Source organism: Athene noctua, chromosome 5, assembly GCF_965140245.1.
Source record: "Athene noctua chromosome 5, bAthNoc1.hap1.1, whole genome shotgun sequence".
NCBI lineage: Eukaryota > Metazoa > Chordata > Aves > Strigiformes > Strigidae > Athene > Athene noctua.
The window spans coordinates 64,824,795-64,838,378 of NC_134041.1; the positions used below are offsets into that span (position 1 = coordinate 64,824,795).

At 43.4% G+C, this 13,584-nt stretch overlaps 1 protein-coding gene across 2 annotated transcripts in view; it reads left to right on the forward strand.

Annotated features, from left to right (window-relative positions):
• The window catches only part of DOCK1 (dedicator of cytokinesis 1), a 314,808-nt gene extending 301,626 nt beyond the window's left edge, over positions 1–13,182 (forward strand). For both annotated transcript variants that reach the window (XM_074907950.1, XM_074907951.1), the window contains exons 51-52: positions 730–875; positions 12,103–13,182. In XM_074907950.1, the coding sequence (XP_074764051.1) occupies positions 730–875; positions 12,103–12,198 (242 nt within the window). In that variant the 3' untranslated portion in view covers positions 12,199–13,182. The remainder of the gene's footprint in view (positions 1–729; positions 876–12,102) is intronic.
• Positions 13,183–13,584: the final 402 nt, after the last annotated feature.

Genomic DNA, 13,584 nt, shown 5'->3' on the forward strand with positions numbered 1-13,584 from the left:
TCTACACAAAAACCTATGTATCACTCAGGCTTCAATAAACTTTATTGTCCCTCAGGCTATTTGCCTTTGCAGCACGTACCTGCTAGGATTTATCTGCTAAGAAAAGGGAACCTTCCACCCAGCAAACAGTAATAATAAATGTTTTGTACTTTCTCTTGCGTGATTTTATTTACTCAACAACTAATGACTGCTCATTTATTATAGTTACCTGGAGTTTGAAAGTTTTTGAGACAGATCTAGTTAATTATAGGCTTTCATTTGTGCATTTTATTAACCAGAAGCTTTTATTTTACAGGGGGGGAAGCAAATAAAGCTTAGCTCAATTATATTTTCTTAGTGCACTTACCAAAACTTTTATTGTGTATTAATGTACAAGGTGAAAATGCAGTTGCTTACAGCTGAGAAAATTATATTTGCTAAGCTGTGAATATTTTGGCATGAAATCTGAAGTAAAAATTATTAAAAAGAGGGGATTGTTCAGGTATTTTGAGCATATCCTAAGAGTTAGCCCAACGTGGCTCCACAGAGCCTCCTCAATGCAGGGGTTGCTTCATTTGTTCGACTTTCCTCCTCATTAGATGAGCTGCAGATAATTATAGAGGCAGTGAAGAGTGAAGATATCACATGTGCAGCATCATTGCAGTACCAGTGCCATGAGAATTGGCACGGTCTGTGTCTTTGGATTCAATCCAGTTATTGAAAGAGTTAACTCCGTGTTGGTTTTTACAGATCTGGAGCTGAATGGTATGTCCATCTCCGACATCCCCGACGTTCCTCCTCCTCTGCCTCTCAAAGGAAGCATGGCTGATTACGGGAACCTCATGGAAAGTCAAGACTTGATCAGCCCGACGACCTCCCCCCCTGCCCATCAAAGGGTGAGTCCCAGAGAGGAGGATCATTTTCTGCAATTTTCTTTGCTTTTGTACCTTGAACAACCCACAGCTGCTTGCGGACGTGCCAGCAGATCCAGACGTTTCTGCAGTTTCAAACGAGTGTCTGAAGTATGAGGGAACAGCATTGCTCATGGGCACCGACCTGAAGGCAGGTTGGATTCATTCTGGTGGAGAAGACTAAGCAAAATGTTGTTAGCTGTGTTGATAAGGGAGCTTTAAGCGACAGGATATAGTCTCAGCAGCAAATTAGATTTAATAGCCTTTCAATCCTGTCTCAGGAAAGGAAATAAAACATGTACCTGACATCTTTCCTTTCTGGAGCTCTGTTCTGTTGACATTCAATTGCCACTCGTTTCCTAGAGGCAAACACACGTGCCCCCTTTGAGGGAAGGAGCTCAGAAACGCTCTTCATCATCAACAGGGTTTTCAGCTTTCTGAAGAAAATACACTTTTTCAGCTTCATTTCCTGTATCCTGGAAGCTTTTAGAAATAATTTGGTCCTTTTCTTTAAAGCAGCACTTTTGAGAAGGGTTGTTAATTTTCTTTTTGAAGAAAAAAATATGTTTTAAAGAGGTGTGGTGGGTTGACTGTGGCTGGCGCTGGGTGCCCACCAAAGCCGCTCTGTCACTCCCCTCCTCAGCTGGACAGGGCAGAGAGAATGTAACGAAAGGCTCGTGGGTCGAGGTAGGGACAGGGACATCACTCACAATCACTGTCATGGGCAAAACAGACTCAACATGGGGAAAAATTTAATTTATTACCAATTAAATCAGAATAGGATAATGAGAAATAAAAACTAAATCTTGAAAACACCTTCCCCCCACCCCTCCCTTCTTCCCAGGCTCAACTTCACTCCCAATTTCTCTCTCTCCCCCCCAGCAGCGCAGGGGATGGGCAATGGGGGCTGTGGTCGGTTCATCACCCGTTGTCTCTGCTGCTCCTTCCTCCTCAGGGGAGGACTCCTCACACTCCTCCCCTGCTCCAGCGTGGGGTCCCTCCCACAGGAGACAGTCCTCCATGAACATCTCCAACACGAGTCCTCCCCACGGGCTGCAGCTCTTCACAAACTGCTCCAGCGTGGGTCCCCCCCGGGGTCACCAGTCCCGCCAGCAAACCTGCCCCAGCCTGGGCTCCTCTCTCCACGGGGCCACAGGCCCTGCCAGGAGCCTGCTCCAGCGGGGGCTCCCCACGGGGTCGCAGCCTCCTTCGGGCACATCCACCCGCTCCGGCGTGGGGTCCCCCATGGGTGCGGGTGGGTTCTGCTCCCCCGTGGGCCCCCATGGGTGCAGGGCACAGCTGCCCCACCATGGGCTGCACCACGGGCTGCCGGGGAATCTCTGCTCCTCTCCCTCCTTCCTCACTGACCTGGGTGGCTGCAGAGCTGCTGCTCTCACATACTCTCACTCCTCTCTCCGGCTGCAATTACTAAACATTTTTCTCATTCTTAAATATGTTGTCCCAGAGGTGCTGCCACCTCACCAAGGGGCATTGGCTCCATCAGACATGGGGGAAGTTTCTAACAGCTTCTCACAGAAGCTGCCCCTGTAGCCCCCCGCTACCAAAACCTTGCCACACAAACCCAATACAAGAGGTTTTCTTTTCTTTGACTTTGAAATGTATAACTTTGGCCAAGCTGTTATTTTGTGGAAAAATTCTCAGTGGTAATGATCCTTTTCTGTTTGCAGAGATATCTTCCAGGATTTCTCTGAAGTTCACCATTCAAATGAAATTCTGTTGAGTAATTTACTTTTCAGTAAATTTCATGGTTAGAGAAAGAATTTCTAATCTCAGCAGAGAAACAGAAAGGAATTTAGTTTTAACTCTGGGAATAGTTTTGTTTAACACAGACTATCACCGTGCACAACAGTACACAAGTCCAGCTTTTTCCATGGTTGAAATTGTAAATTGTTGTAGGAATTTATTATTTTCAGGCTAAATGGATTCAAAAGACAGCTATAGCAGTAACTTCAGGAATGTGAGTAGTGTTGTTCAAAACACCATGTTTTACTCATTATACACGTATATTGAAAAATTCTCTATTCCCATCCTCTCTTCCGTAGTTCTTCCCCGTGGCTGGATGGTGTTAGTAAATATTTTCACTCAATTTTTTTGCAAGCACTTTTCCTCTAATTTTCATCAAATTATACTAAGCTCTTACCCATTTCCCTGGCTTCCCTCTCAGGGGACAGCTCTCACTTGACCTGAATACAGACCTCTAAGTGGAAAATTACAGAATGTACAGGAGGGCTGCCAGGGCTTTTGTCTAAGGAATTCATTTACATGAAGAAACCTGAGAAATTCAAATTAGGTTTCAAATTTCTTGAACCTCTTGTTGTATGAGTTCCAGAGCAGTAAATTCATTTTGTGTGATCCAAGTTTTAGGTCATGGTGTAGCTCAGGATTGGTAATGTGTGTTCAATTTTTAGCTAAAAAGCATTAAAGAGTGAGATGATAAATCATCTGGTGAGAAATGCAGTCGCAGTAGATGGGTTCCTTTTCCCTTCCTTGCGAGGCTGTTGGAAGGGGTTTCCACTCGGTGGACAAATGCTAGATATTTACTATACTACTTGCAGATGCCATCATGCCGTGATGGTTGGAGCCCAGGCCTGAAAACAACTCAGGTTCCAGCTTCAGTCTCGTTGCTGTTGAAAATGTGACCTTGTGCAGCTCCTCTACCTGTCATGAGCAGGGTTTCCGCATCATTAAATGAAAGTTCATAAAAATAGTAGCAATATGCTCTCTTGGTTTTTTTGAAAAGCTTTATTCAGGTCTTAATATATTTTTCTCTTTACTGTCTTCACTGCTCAGCCTCCTTTCATTTTTTTTTTTTAATACATTTTGTAATTGTAAAAATAGGCACCATTGTCTAATGGCAGTGTTGAAGGGCCTCAGGAGTTAAGCATAGCTTAAATGCAATCAAATAGGCTATATCTCCTTAGCTAACTGTCCAAAATTTTCTTCAGCATCTGCATTTTTATACTTTCCGAGATGAGGCAAAGTAGTTTCAAAGTCTGGAAAATAGATCTAAAACAGATTTGTCACAGAGCCACGTGTATTTGTCTTTAAATTAATTTTAGGAGAGGCTTCTAGTCTTATAACAATCATTCTGTGCATTTATTTCATCAGGCTTGTAGGAAGGAAGCTGTTACAGAACATAAAGAAAATGAGTAGTGCTGGGCATGAAAGATCAGATGGGTAAATTCTTATTGCTGCTGTGATTAAATCCCACTCCGCAGTTTTTAATGCCTTGTGTTTCATGGGTCAAATAGCTACATACTTCATAACTTTGTAATTCTCTGCCTAGTAAACTGATCATCTTTTAAATTACACAGGCTTTGTATCAGTGAAGAAGAATCAGTAAAAAAATATGATAGATAAGATTATCTTAGTAGCTTTTTAAACTGGAAATATCTCCTTGTATGAAAAATTATTACATTGTTCACTCTGGTTGCCTTGCAGTCAGTTATGAAAACCAAAAAAAAAAAAAAAAAAAAAAATGCTGTAGTGAACTGAAAAGCATGCAGTGATAAATGCATCAAATACTTCAAATCAAACTGCAGGCAATGGTGTCTTTTAGTGTCTGAGATGCTAATCGGGCTACCTTAAGTCTTTTATCCAAGTGATCATCTAATTATAATTTTCTGATTGTCCTCATATTCGTTGTTAACTGTGAGACCCTTATATATATTTTCTTGCACTGTGTGATTTGTTCTGCTAAAAATGTCCTTAATAATATATGGGAACATAAAAACAGAAGTCTACGACTCCTGCAAGGATTATTATTACATCAAGGGATTCCTTTAGGCACTTCTCATTCTTTATGGGTTCATCCATACCCTTGCATACAAATCAGCTGCCTGCTTAGTATTCACAGCGAGAAGAGAAACTCAAAGAAAATAGACAAAGGAGCACTTACATTTATAATATCAGCTATAACACTTACTAAGCATCAGATAATGGTTTGGATGAGAACATCTTGATCAATCCGGCCTAGATAGAGAACTTGGCAAGGAGGGACAGCAAAGGCTGAGGCGGGGCGTGACGCGAGGGCCGGAACGGTCTCGCGTGGCTGATGGTGACGGCGCTTGTTTTGACTCAGCTCCTGTTGCACGAGGAGCATTTGGAATGGTTATTTAGATATAATGGAAGTGTTTACACTGGAAGGAAAATTCCAGGGGGATTTTTCGTGTGTTGGGATGCGTATACCGCAGTGCTGATCATTATCTCTTACATTAGCTGCCATGAGCACAAGATGACTTGAAAGGCTTCAGAAAATGTCCTGTCCTCATGTGGACAGAGCAAAGAGTGGGGGCTGGAAACCCAGCGGAAACTACAGATGCAGCAGGTAATTAGGGAGAAATCCCCTTCCTTCCTGAAGTGCAGCTCCTGGCTTCATGCCCCCAGAGCAGGGGCTGGTGGGGAACGCTCGGAGCATCCTGGTGCCACCTGCTCCGGCCCCCAACGCTGGTTTGGTGGGTGGTTGGGTGGGTGGGTGGCTGCTTTGGTTAGTGGCTGGTTAGGTGGGTGGCTGCTTTGGTTAGTGGCTGGTTAGGTGGGTGGCTGCTTTGGTGGGCGGCTGGTTGGGTGGCTTGCCAGCTTGCTTACCACAGCAGCGGGAGGACAGTTGTTAGGAATGTTAACCCATGGAAAAAGTGAAAGCGGGAAAAGTGCATTATTAACCCATTATATTAAATTAGAAAGTTGACTTTATGGACTGCATTTGCTCACAAATATAAATAAACATCTCCTCTTCTATCTGATACTTCAAATTTTTACAGAACAGGCTCTCTGACCAAAGGCTTTCCATGATGCATAGGAGTATATAATGTGTCTAAAAGAAAAAAATATAAAAATTCATTTTTTATTTACCACCTGATCATTATTTTTGCCTGCTGGAGATGGGAAGCATTGCAAGGTTCCTTCGGTCTCCTCAGCTGGGCTGGGCTTTGGTGGGTTAAGCTCTTGCTGAGCAAAATGTTTCAAAAAAGCTCACAGTCACTTTTTAATAAGTCTCAAAATCAATGGACTGCCACTGCTTATTACAGGATTTTGAGTGAAAAATGTGTTCTTCTGCTGTCTGCCTGGAGATATAAAGCCTGTGATGTGTCCCTGAGCAGCACCCTTGATTTTGTTTCGGAAAGGGCCGTGTCGCTGCCCTCGGCGCTACGCGGGATCAGGCTGTGGGTTTTGCTCTGGCCAATTGGTAATGCATTTGTTTATTGCTCTCGCAGGGCCCGGGCCTTCACTAAGAAATAGAGTTTCAGTCTGGAGTCTAAACCTAATTCTGAGGGTATTGCTCATAACTCTTGAGGTCTGTTTATATATGGACCAGATCAGAAAAACAGTGCTTTTGAAAATCGAGTTACCCAGCACGATCTGAAATACTAATAGCTTCCACATGCAGAAATGTGGTTCAACAGAGGGAGAATTGCATTAGCCATGCTTTAACACAGCTGACACGTGCTAGCAGCAAAGTTCTCCCTGCCTGAGGGGTGCAGACCTCTCCTAGGTCCAGCTCTTCCCCTCGTCTGCTGCCGTCACCTCCACAGGGGTGCTCCACTGCTGCCCCAGCCAGGCTCCTCGAAATGCCATAGGGAAAATCACAGAATCACAGACTGATTTGAGTTGGAAGGGACCTTAAAGCCCATCCGGTCCCACTCCCTTGCCACAGGCAGGGACCTTCCTCTAGCCCAGGTTGCCCAAAGCCCCGTCCAACCTGGCCTTGAACCCTTCCAGGGAGGGGGCAGCCACAGCTTCTCTGGGCAGCCTGTGCCAGGGCCTCACCCCCCTCACACGGAAGAATTTCTGCCTCACATCTCATCTAAATCTCCCCTCTGTCAGTTTAAACCCGTGACCCCTTGTCCTATCCCCACACCCCTGATCCAGAGCCCCTCCCCCCTTTCCCGCAGCCCCTTTCAGCCCTGGGGGGCCGCTCTAAGGTCTCCCCGGAGCCTTCTCTTCTCCAGCTGAACCCCCCAACTCTCTCAGCCTGTCCTCACAGGGGGGCTCCAGCCCCCCCAGCATCTCCGTGGCCTCCTCTGGCCCCGCTCGAGCAGGTCCGTGTCCTTCTGCTGTTGGTGCCCCAGAGCTGGACCCAGCCCTGCAGGGGGGTCTCACAGAGCGGAGCAGAGGGGGAGAATCCCCCCCTCGCCCTGCTGCCCACCCTGCTCTGGGTGCAGCCCAGCACACGGGGCCTTTCTGGGCTGCCAGCGCACGTTGCTGGCTCACAGTCAGTTTTCCATCCACTGATACCCCCAAGTCCTTCTCCTCGGGGCTGCTCTCCAGCCACTCCTCGCCCAGACTGGATTTGTGCTGGGGATTGCACCAACCCACGGGCAGGACCTTGCCCTTGGCCTTGAACTCCATGAAAAACTGGATACTGATTGAAGCAATTCAGCGTTGCCCATTTTGAGGGATCTTTTCGCGTTGCCCAAGGACGGGATGCTTAGCACGCGGCGAGTGGGAGCACAGAAAGTGCACCTCTGCAGAAGGACTCATAAAATTACTCTCTTTTATCAAGGTACACTCCAGCAAGGGCAGCTAATGGCTGTGATACACAGTCAGATGAAACTCCAATGAAGTATGACAGCAGAGTTTAAACACTCATTTTACCTCGGTTACCTGTAGTATTTTCCATGTAACTTTGCTCCCTGGGTCAAAGAGACAATTAGCTTAAACTGTCTATAATTTGGTTCAAATTACAGAATCACAGAATCGTCTAGGTTGGAAAAGCCCTTGGAGCTCCTCCAGCCCAACCATGACCCTCCCCCTGACCGTTCCCAACTCCCCCAGATCCCTCAGCGCTGGCTCAGCCCGACTCTTCAACCCCTCCAGGGATCCCGGGGACTCCCCCCTGCCCTGGGCAGCCCATTCCAACGCCCAACAGCCCCTTCTGCACAGAAATCCTTCCTCAGAGCCAGCCTGACCCTGCCCTGGGCAGCTTGAGGCCATTCCCTCGGGGCCTGTCACTTACTACTTGGTTAAAAAGACTCATCCCCAGCTCTCTGCAACCTCCTTGCAGGTAGATGAGTGGAGTTAGGTTGATTCTCTCCATGGTGTATTACCACGCTCTCAGAATGGGAGTGTTATTCCACCAAGACCTCACATTATGGGTTCTTTTTCGCCGCAGATTTTAAATAAGGAAGTTTCTGCTTGTCAGGCAACTCATCTCCATGCTGAAAGCAACGGTCTAAGCGAGAAGGAGCAGTTCAGAGCTCAGTATCTGAAAGCATTTACACAGTCCCATGTAGTTTGTAGCCTATTTACATCTCATTTCTACTGCTTCTGACCTAATTAGATGTGTTAATCCTTTAAACTAAAGTGCTTTTGATTGGATCTCCATAACTTGTCATACTGATGACCATTTAATTTCAAAGAAAAATAGAGTTACACAGAAAGAAATCTCTTACAGTGTCACAAGGACCATTTTGGGGAATCAAATTTTGTTTTATGTTTTCGGTTGGTGTTTTTTAGTAGTATTTTCTGATTGAAAAAGAAAAAAAATCTTGTATCTTGCTTCTTCACAGACTAGAAAAAAAAAAAAAAAAGCTGCATTTTCATTTTTAATTGATTTTTGCTGCATCCTGAACATGGATAGTGTAGTGTAGTTTATATCTGTAAGAGAATGGAGACAAATGTTTTTAAACCTCATTCTTTTCTGTATCAGGAAAAAACCAAACAAATGGGAGCAATTACATGTTTGAAGCAAAAGGAACAGATTGCTTCTGTGTTGCAGATGTGCCTTTTACATAAGGTTTCTGCTTCCCCTGAGGTACCCATGAGTCAAGATTCTGCCCATAATAGGTTTGAATGTGAACCAGCAGTCTCTATCAAAAGTAAAAGCATGCTTCAAGATTCGGTGAGTTCACAATTAACCACTGAAATACAAACATGAGCTCTGCAAAGCAGTTCTTAATTAAATGTAAAATCAAGGGAAACTTTATTTTGTGTTTCGAAGGGGAAGCGTAGCAAAAATTAACTTCGTAAGCCTAATAACGATTTTCTGAGTATGATGTTAAAGGGAGAGCGAAAGTATGCTTGAATTTCTTCCTGTGCTGGAATAAAAAGGAGCACGTATCGGCCCTGGAGTGATGGCTTGATTTGGAGCTTACACCAGTTCCATACTGGCACTTTTTGTTGTGGTAATTTCTCAAGAATGTTGCCCCGACGAGCCTTACACATCCTACTTAATATATTCATTGGTAGCTTATTATATAAATGAACATGTACTAAATTTATCCAACTTTCTAATGGAAATTGTCAATTCAATTATAATAATTATCTACCTATCTCTGTTATTTCTTTCTGCCTAATTTGCTGGCGGAATCTCAGCTCTGGTAGGTTTTGTGCTTGTTATTCATAGCATATATAGAGTTAGCTTATTCTCATTGTATGTGTTCTTCAGAAGGAGGTTTTCAGGGATAATTTGATTGTTCTCTGATCAATATGAAGGGCTCATTTGTTTGAGAAATGCCTTTGATCTAATTGAATTGAGAATTATTGCCAATATACTGTTATTTAAATTCAAAATGGATTTTCACAAATGATGCTATCAGCAAAGTTAGGTTTTTTTCTAGTGATAAATACGAAGTTAAAAGTACCATCTGAGTGGAAAGCACTGAGGAAATTTTTATGCTTTATAAAGTGTTTCGGAGGGGCACCTGGTTTATTTAGTCATGAAATTAATGTCGTTTCCATGAGGAGTTCTTGCACGTTGTATGCTGATGGTTTTGCAGACCACCAGCATTTCCCAAGGTTTGCCCAGAGCCCCTGCCTGGGTACCTGACTGTAACGAAGCAGTTTCTCAAGGGTTTTGAAATCTGCAGATCACAACTGAGTGTGCGAGGCTAAGTAATGTTGGCAGTCCAGCTCTTATTCAGGTGCCTTAGTAGGGATTTAGGAGGTAACTTAACACACAAGGTTAAGAAAAGTATTTGGTCAAGTAGAGGAAGTACTGGTTCTGAGTGTAATACTTAGACAGATCAGCGGTGGCATTTGATTTAAAAAACACTTAAGTTTTGCATTTAATTAAGAAAAAATATTGGTTTATCTGCATTTCATATTAGTCTGTTGACTTGATTTTCTGACTCAGAGATCACTGTGTCCCACTGTAAGTCAGCGATAAACAGTGCAGGATTCTGAGCCTGCTCTGGAAAACGAATACTGCTTACTCAGCAGGGTGTTCTTGAAGTGTGCATTTCAAGCAGCCGTGCCCTTTTGAGACTCAAACCCTTCAATAACCTGGTTGTTTCTTCAAAAGAGCTTGGATGAACTTTCACCGGATCGTGAACGTGAAAGTCTTCATTGCCCGGTATGTTCAGTCCTGTCCTGATGGGTGAGCAGGAGGCTTCCCCTGGAAGAGGGGGCTTCCCAGACAGGGCACCCCCGGGCTTCATTTCTCATTCAGTAGCAAATTAAAAACCAATTGATTTCCGAGTTGCTAACTCAGAAAGTGTTTTGTGATCAAGGAGGAAGGTGAGAGCACGCGCGTGGCTGCGTTGGTGCCGTTCCTGGCCAGGCTGGGGAAACGGAGAGTGGCAAAATGGAGAGACAAGCTCAGGGCACGGCCAACCCAATGATAGTTTGCAATCCCCGTTCATTTGCCATGGCGGGGAGCCAGGAGGAATGAGGGAAGTTGTAAAACAGATTGGAATGTGTTTCTTTCCAGGTGGGATATGGGAAAAACATTCTATCAAAAACCCTGCCTTCCTGGCTCTGCCAGCATGCAGCCTTACCTTCCCGTTTAGTCTGAGATTCGTAAAACTATCTGGTAAAAGCTCTGGATTTGTAACTTCACGCTGTCTTTAAACCTGCTTTGAAGAGGGCATTCAGTTACCTTAAAGATTCTTTCTTCCTTCTACTCTTACACTTCTCTGCAATCTCCCAGTCTCTGGGTTGCAGGAGCATTAGGAGACTCTCCAGCTTCTGCCTCGCAGCAGAGGAACAACCAGACTGTCCTGGCATCACCCTGGACCCCTCTACTTTTGGCATAACAGCTTTGGATAGCTTTTAACAGAACGGGCTTCTTTCGTACTCACCTCCACATGGTTTATATGTTGCTTATATACCTGTTTCTTACCGTGATTGAGAAATCGTCTGTTATATTGTCCAGAACAATGAAAGTTGGAATACAAAGTTTGCAAGCGTGGTGTAACACTAAGGTATTTCAGATGTTTGAACTGTTCTTGTAGCAGTGATTAAGGAAATTTGGCAGAGTTGGGTTTGAAGTGTTCATGCATGGAGCCAGCAATTGAGTACAGGGTGGGCAAGGTGGGATGGGTACGCTGAGACACAAGTGGAAATGGCAAAACATCGTTGTGCTTGGAGGAGAAGAAAAGGCTGAGCGAAAGAAGAATCTTAGGGAAAAGCAAAACCAAAGCAGCATTTTTGAGCTGTCACAGTCAAGTACAGCCTCAGCGCAGCAATGGGAAACTGGAATGGGTGCGATAGGAAACCTGCCTGCAAAGTGTACGAGGGAATCGCAGTGTTCTCAAGCTCTTTCTGAAACAGATTTACCATGCGTGATTGAACGTTATGAAAAAAAAAAAAAAGTCTTAATTTCCGTAATGACTTTGTTAATTTGTCCAATTAGCCAGTGAATCTAACTGAGGGTGCTCTTGTTCTGTTGTATGATGTATGGAGTGATTTAATGTATGTATATTTGAACAGTCTGGATTTCTGTTTTGAATATTTTAATTATAACTGAATGCATAATAGTAAATTGCAAGTTACTTATCTCTTCAAAGGATTTCCCTTTTTTTTTTTTTTTTATTATTTGTGTTCTAAATGTGCAAGACACGAAAATAATAGAAAAGCAATGAAGCTGTTGCTTCAGCTTGGCTTTTAAGCTCAGTAGTGCACAGAGGCTGAGGGCAATCGATACGGACCAAGAAATCAATATCCTATCATGATGTAAAGTGGGGAATTATAAACTTCTTCAGCGCTCTCAAAAGATTTTTCCTGAAATACTTAGCTAATCAATCATGAACCCTTGAGAGATTTTTCTTTTTTTATTGTCAAAAATAAAATTATATTTTAAGCTAATGGCCAGGAGCATTTGGTATTCATAGTAGCAGATTCTGCAGCGAAGCTTTCAGGAGTCAGATGGCTACAGACTTACCTGCTGTCTCTGGCGGTTATATATGAAACAGCAAATGTTTTAAAAATCCATTCATTGCTAACACAGTCTATCAAAATTGTTTTCTTCCAGCACCTGCCACCTCCGCTCCCCAGCAAGACTCCCCCGCCTCCACCTCCCAAGACAACTCGGAAGCAAACATCTGTTGACTCTGGGATTGTCCAGTGAAGAAGGAAGCAATTTTTTTTCCAAAGATAAAGCTGTAACAATTCATTTCCCTGAGTATTTTATGGTATATAATGTTTACCTCATTCAGGCGTGCAGTATCTAACATTTAGTGCAATGTCTCTTAACTCCATTTCTAGCCGCATGTTGGAAACAACACTACATCACCCCTCTTTCTGGGGGTTTTTCCCTCCCATGACTTGAAAGAAATCTGAATTTCTCCTTAAGACTGGGAGGCGTTCATCAACTGACAGTACCCTCTTCCTAAACCTTCTCCTTGCTTCGTCTTCAGAATAACTTCAGGCACACAGGTAGCTGTGGAGATTAAAATGAGAGTTGAATATTTTGTACCTGAAGCATTTAGGTAGCTGTGGAGTTTCAGATGAGCTGAGTATTTTGTACCTAATCTCAGCGTATATAGAATTCAGTGACGATATTCACACTGAATTCAGTGCACGTTGGAACGGGCTTCACAGTCAGGAGAAGCTGCCGTAGGATTTCCTTAAATAATGGTTCTGCCCAGGGCTGAAAATCAGACACAACTTGTTTGTGAAATGTGCCTTCTCTTTAGTTGTTCTGTATTACAAATAAACTGATTGCTAATGGGCTTTTGTACAACTAGTCGTCGGCGATCAGTCGTTTCCATTTTCCCTGAGTTGGCCATTCTGGGCTTTGATCAGTGGGTGATCAGCCTCTTGGCTGCTGACGGCCACGAGCATATAGGAAAAGGACCCGAGTAGGCAGATAGGAGAGTCCTGGTCCTTCTGAACCCAGCAGCTGAGGACAGGAATGGGAAGAGCTTGTTGTTTGTTTGTTTTCTTCTTTAATGTGTAATATTTCATGTGGATTAGGATGAACTGAATGGAATCACTTTGTCCTTGTGCCATCATTCTGTACAGCGTTTGTATATATGATGGTTTTTAGAATGTTTTAATTTTTATGGTGCCTGCTTTTCGTGTAATAATGAATTAATGTACCTGCAAAGAATATGCCTTACATATTTTTAATTTCCTAATTGCTGAAAGTGTAAAAAAAAAAAAAAAAAGGCAATTTTTTTTTTTTTTCTCCAGATATTAGACTCTGAGAAATATTGGACAATGATGGGGTGGGGGTGCTGGGTGGGAGGAAGGAAACTAACTTTATACTCTAGCGTTTTTTATTGTCATCACTTTTATTTTTTACTATCTACAATCTTTTTACTCTTACGGTAGATTGTTTTTAAATATACCACTGACTCAAAAAATAAAATATTATTTTAAAAGCTTGTCTAAAAAAATTAACATATTTCCTTGGTATTTTTGATCCTCACTGCAGAATTTAAGGAGCTATCGCACTCTATAGAAGGCTACGCATACACTATTTTTCTTGTTTTTCTGAACAATTTTGAGG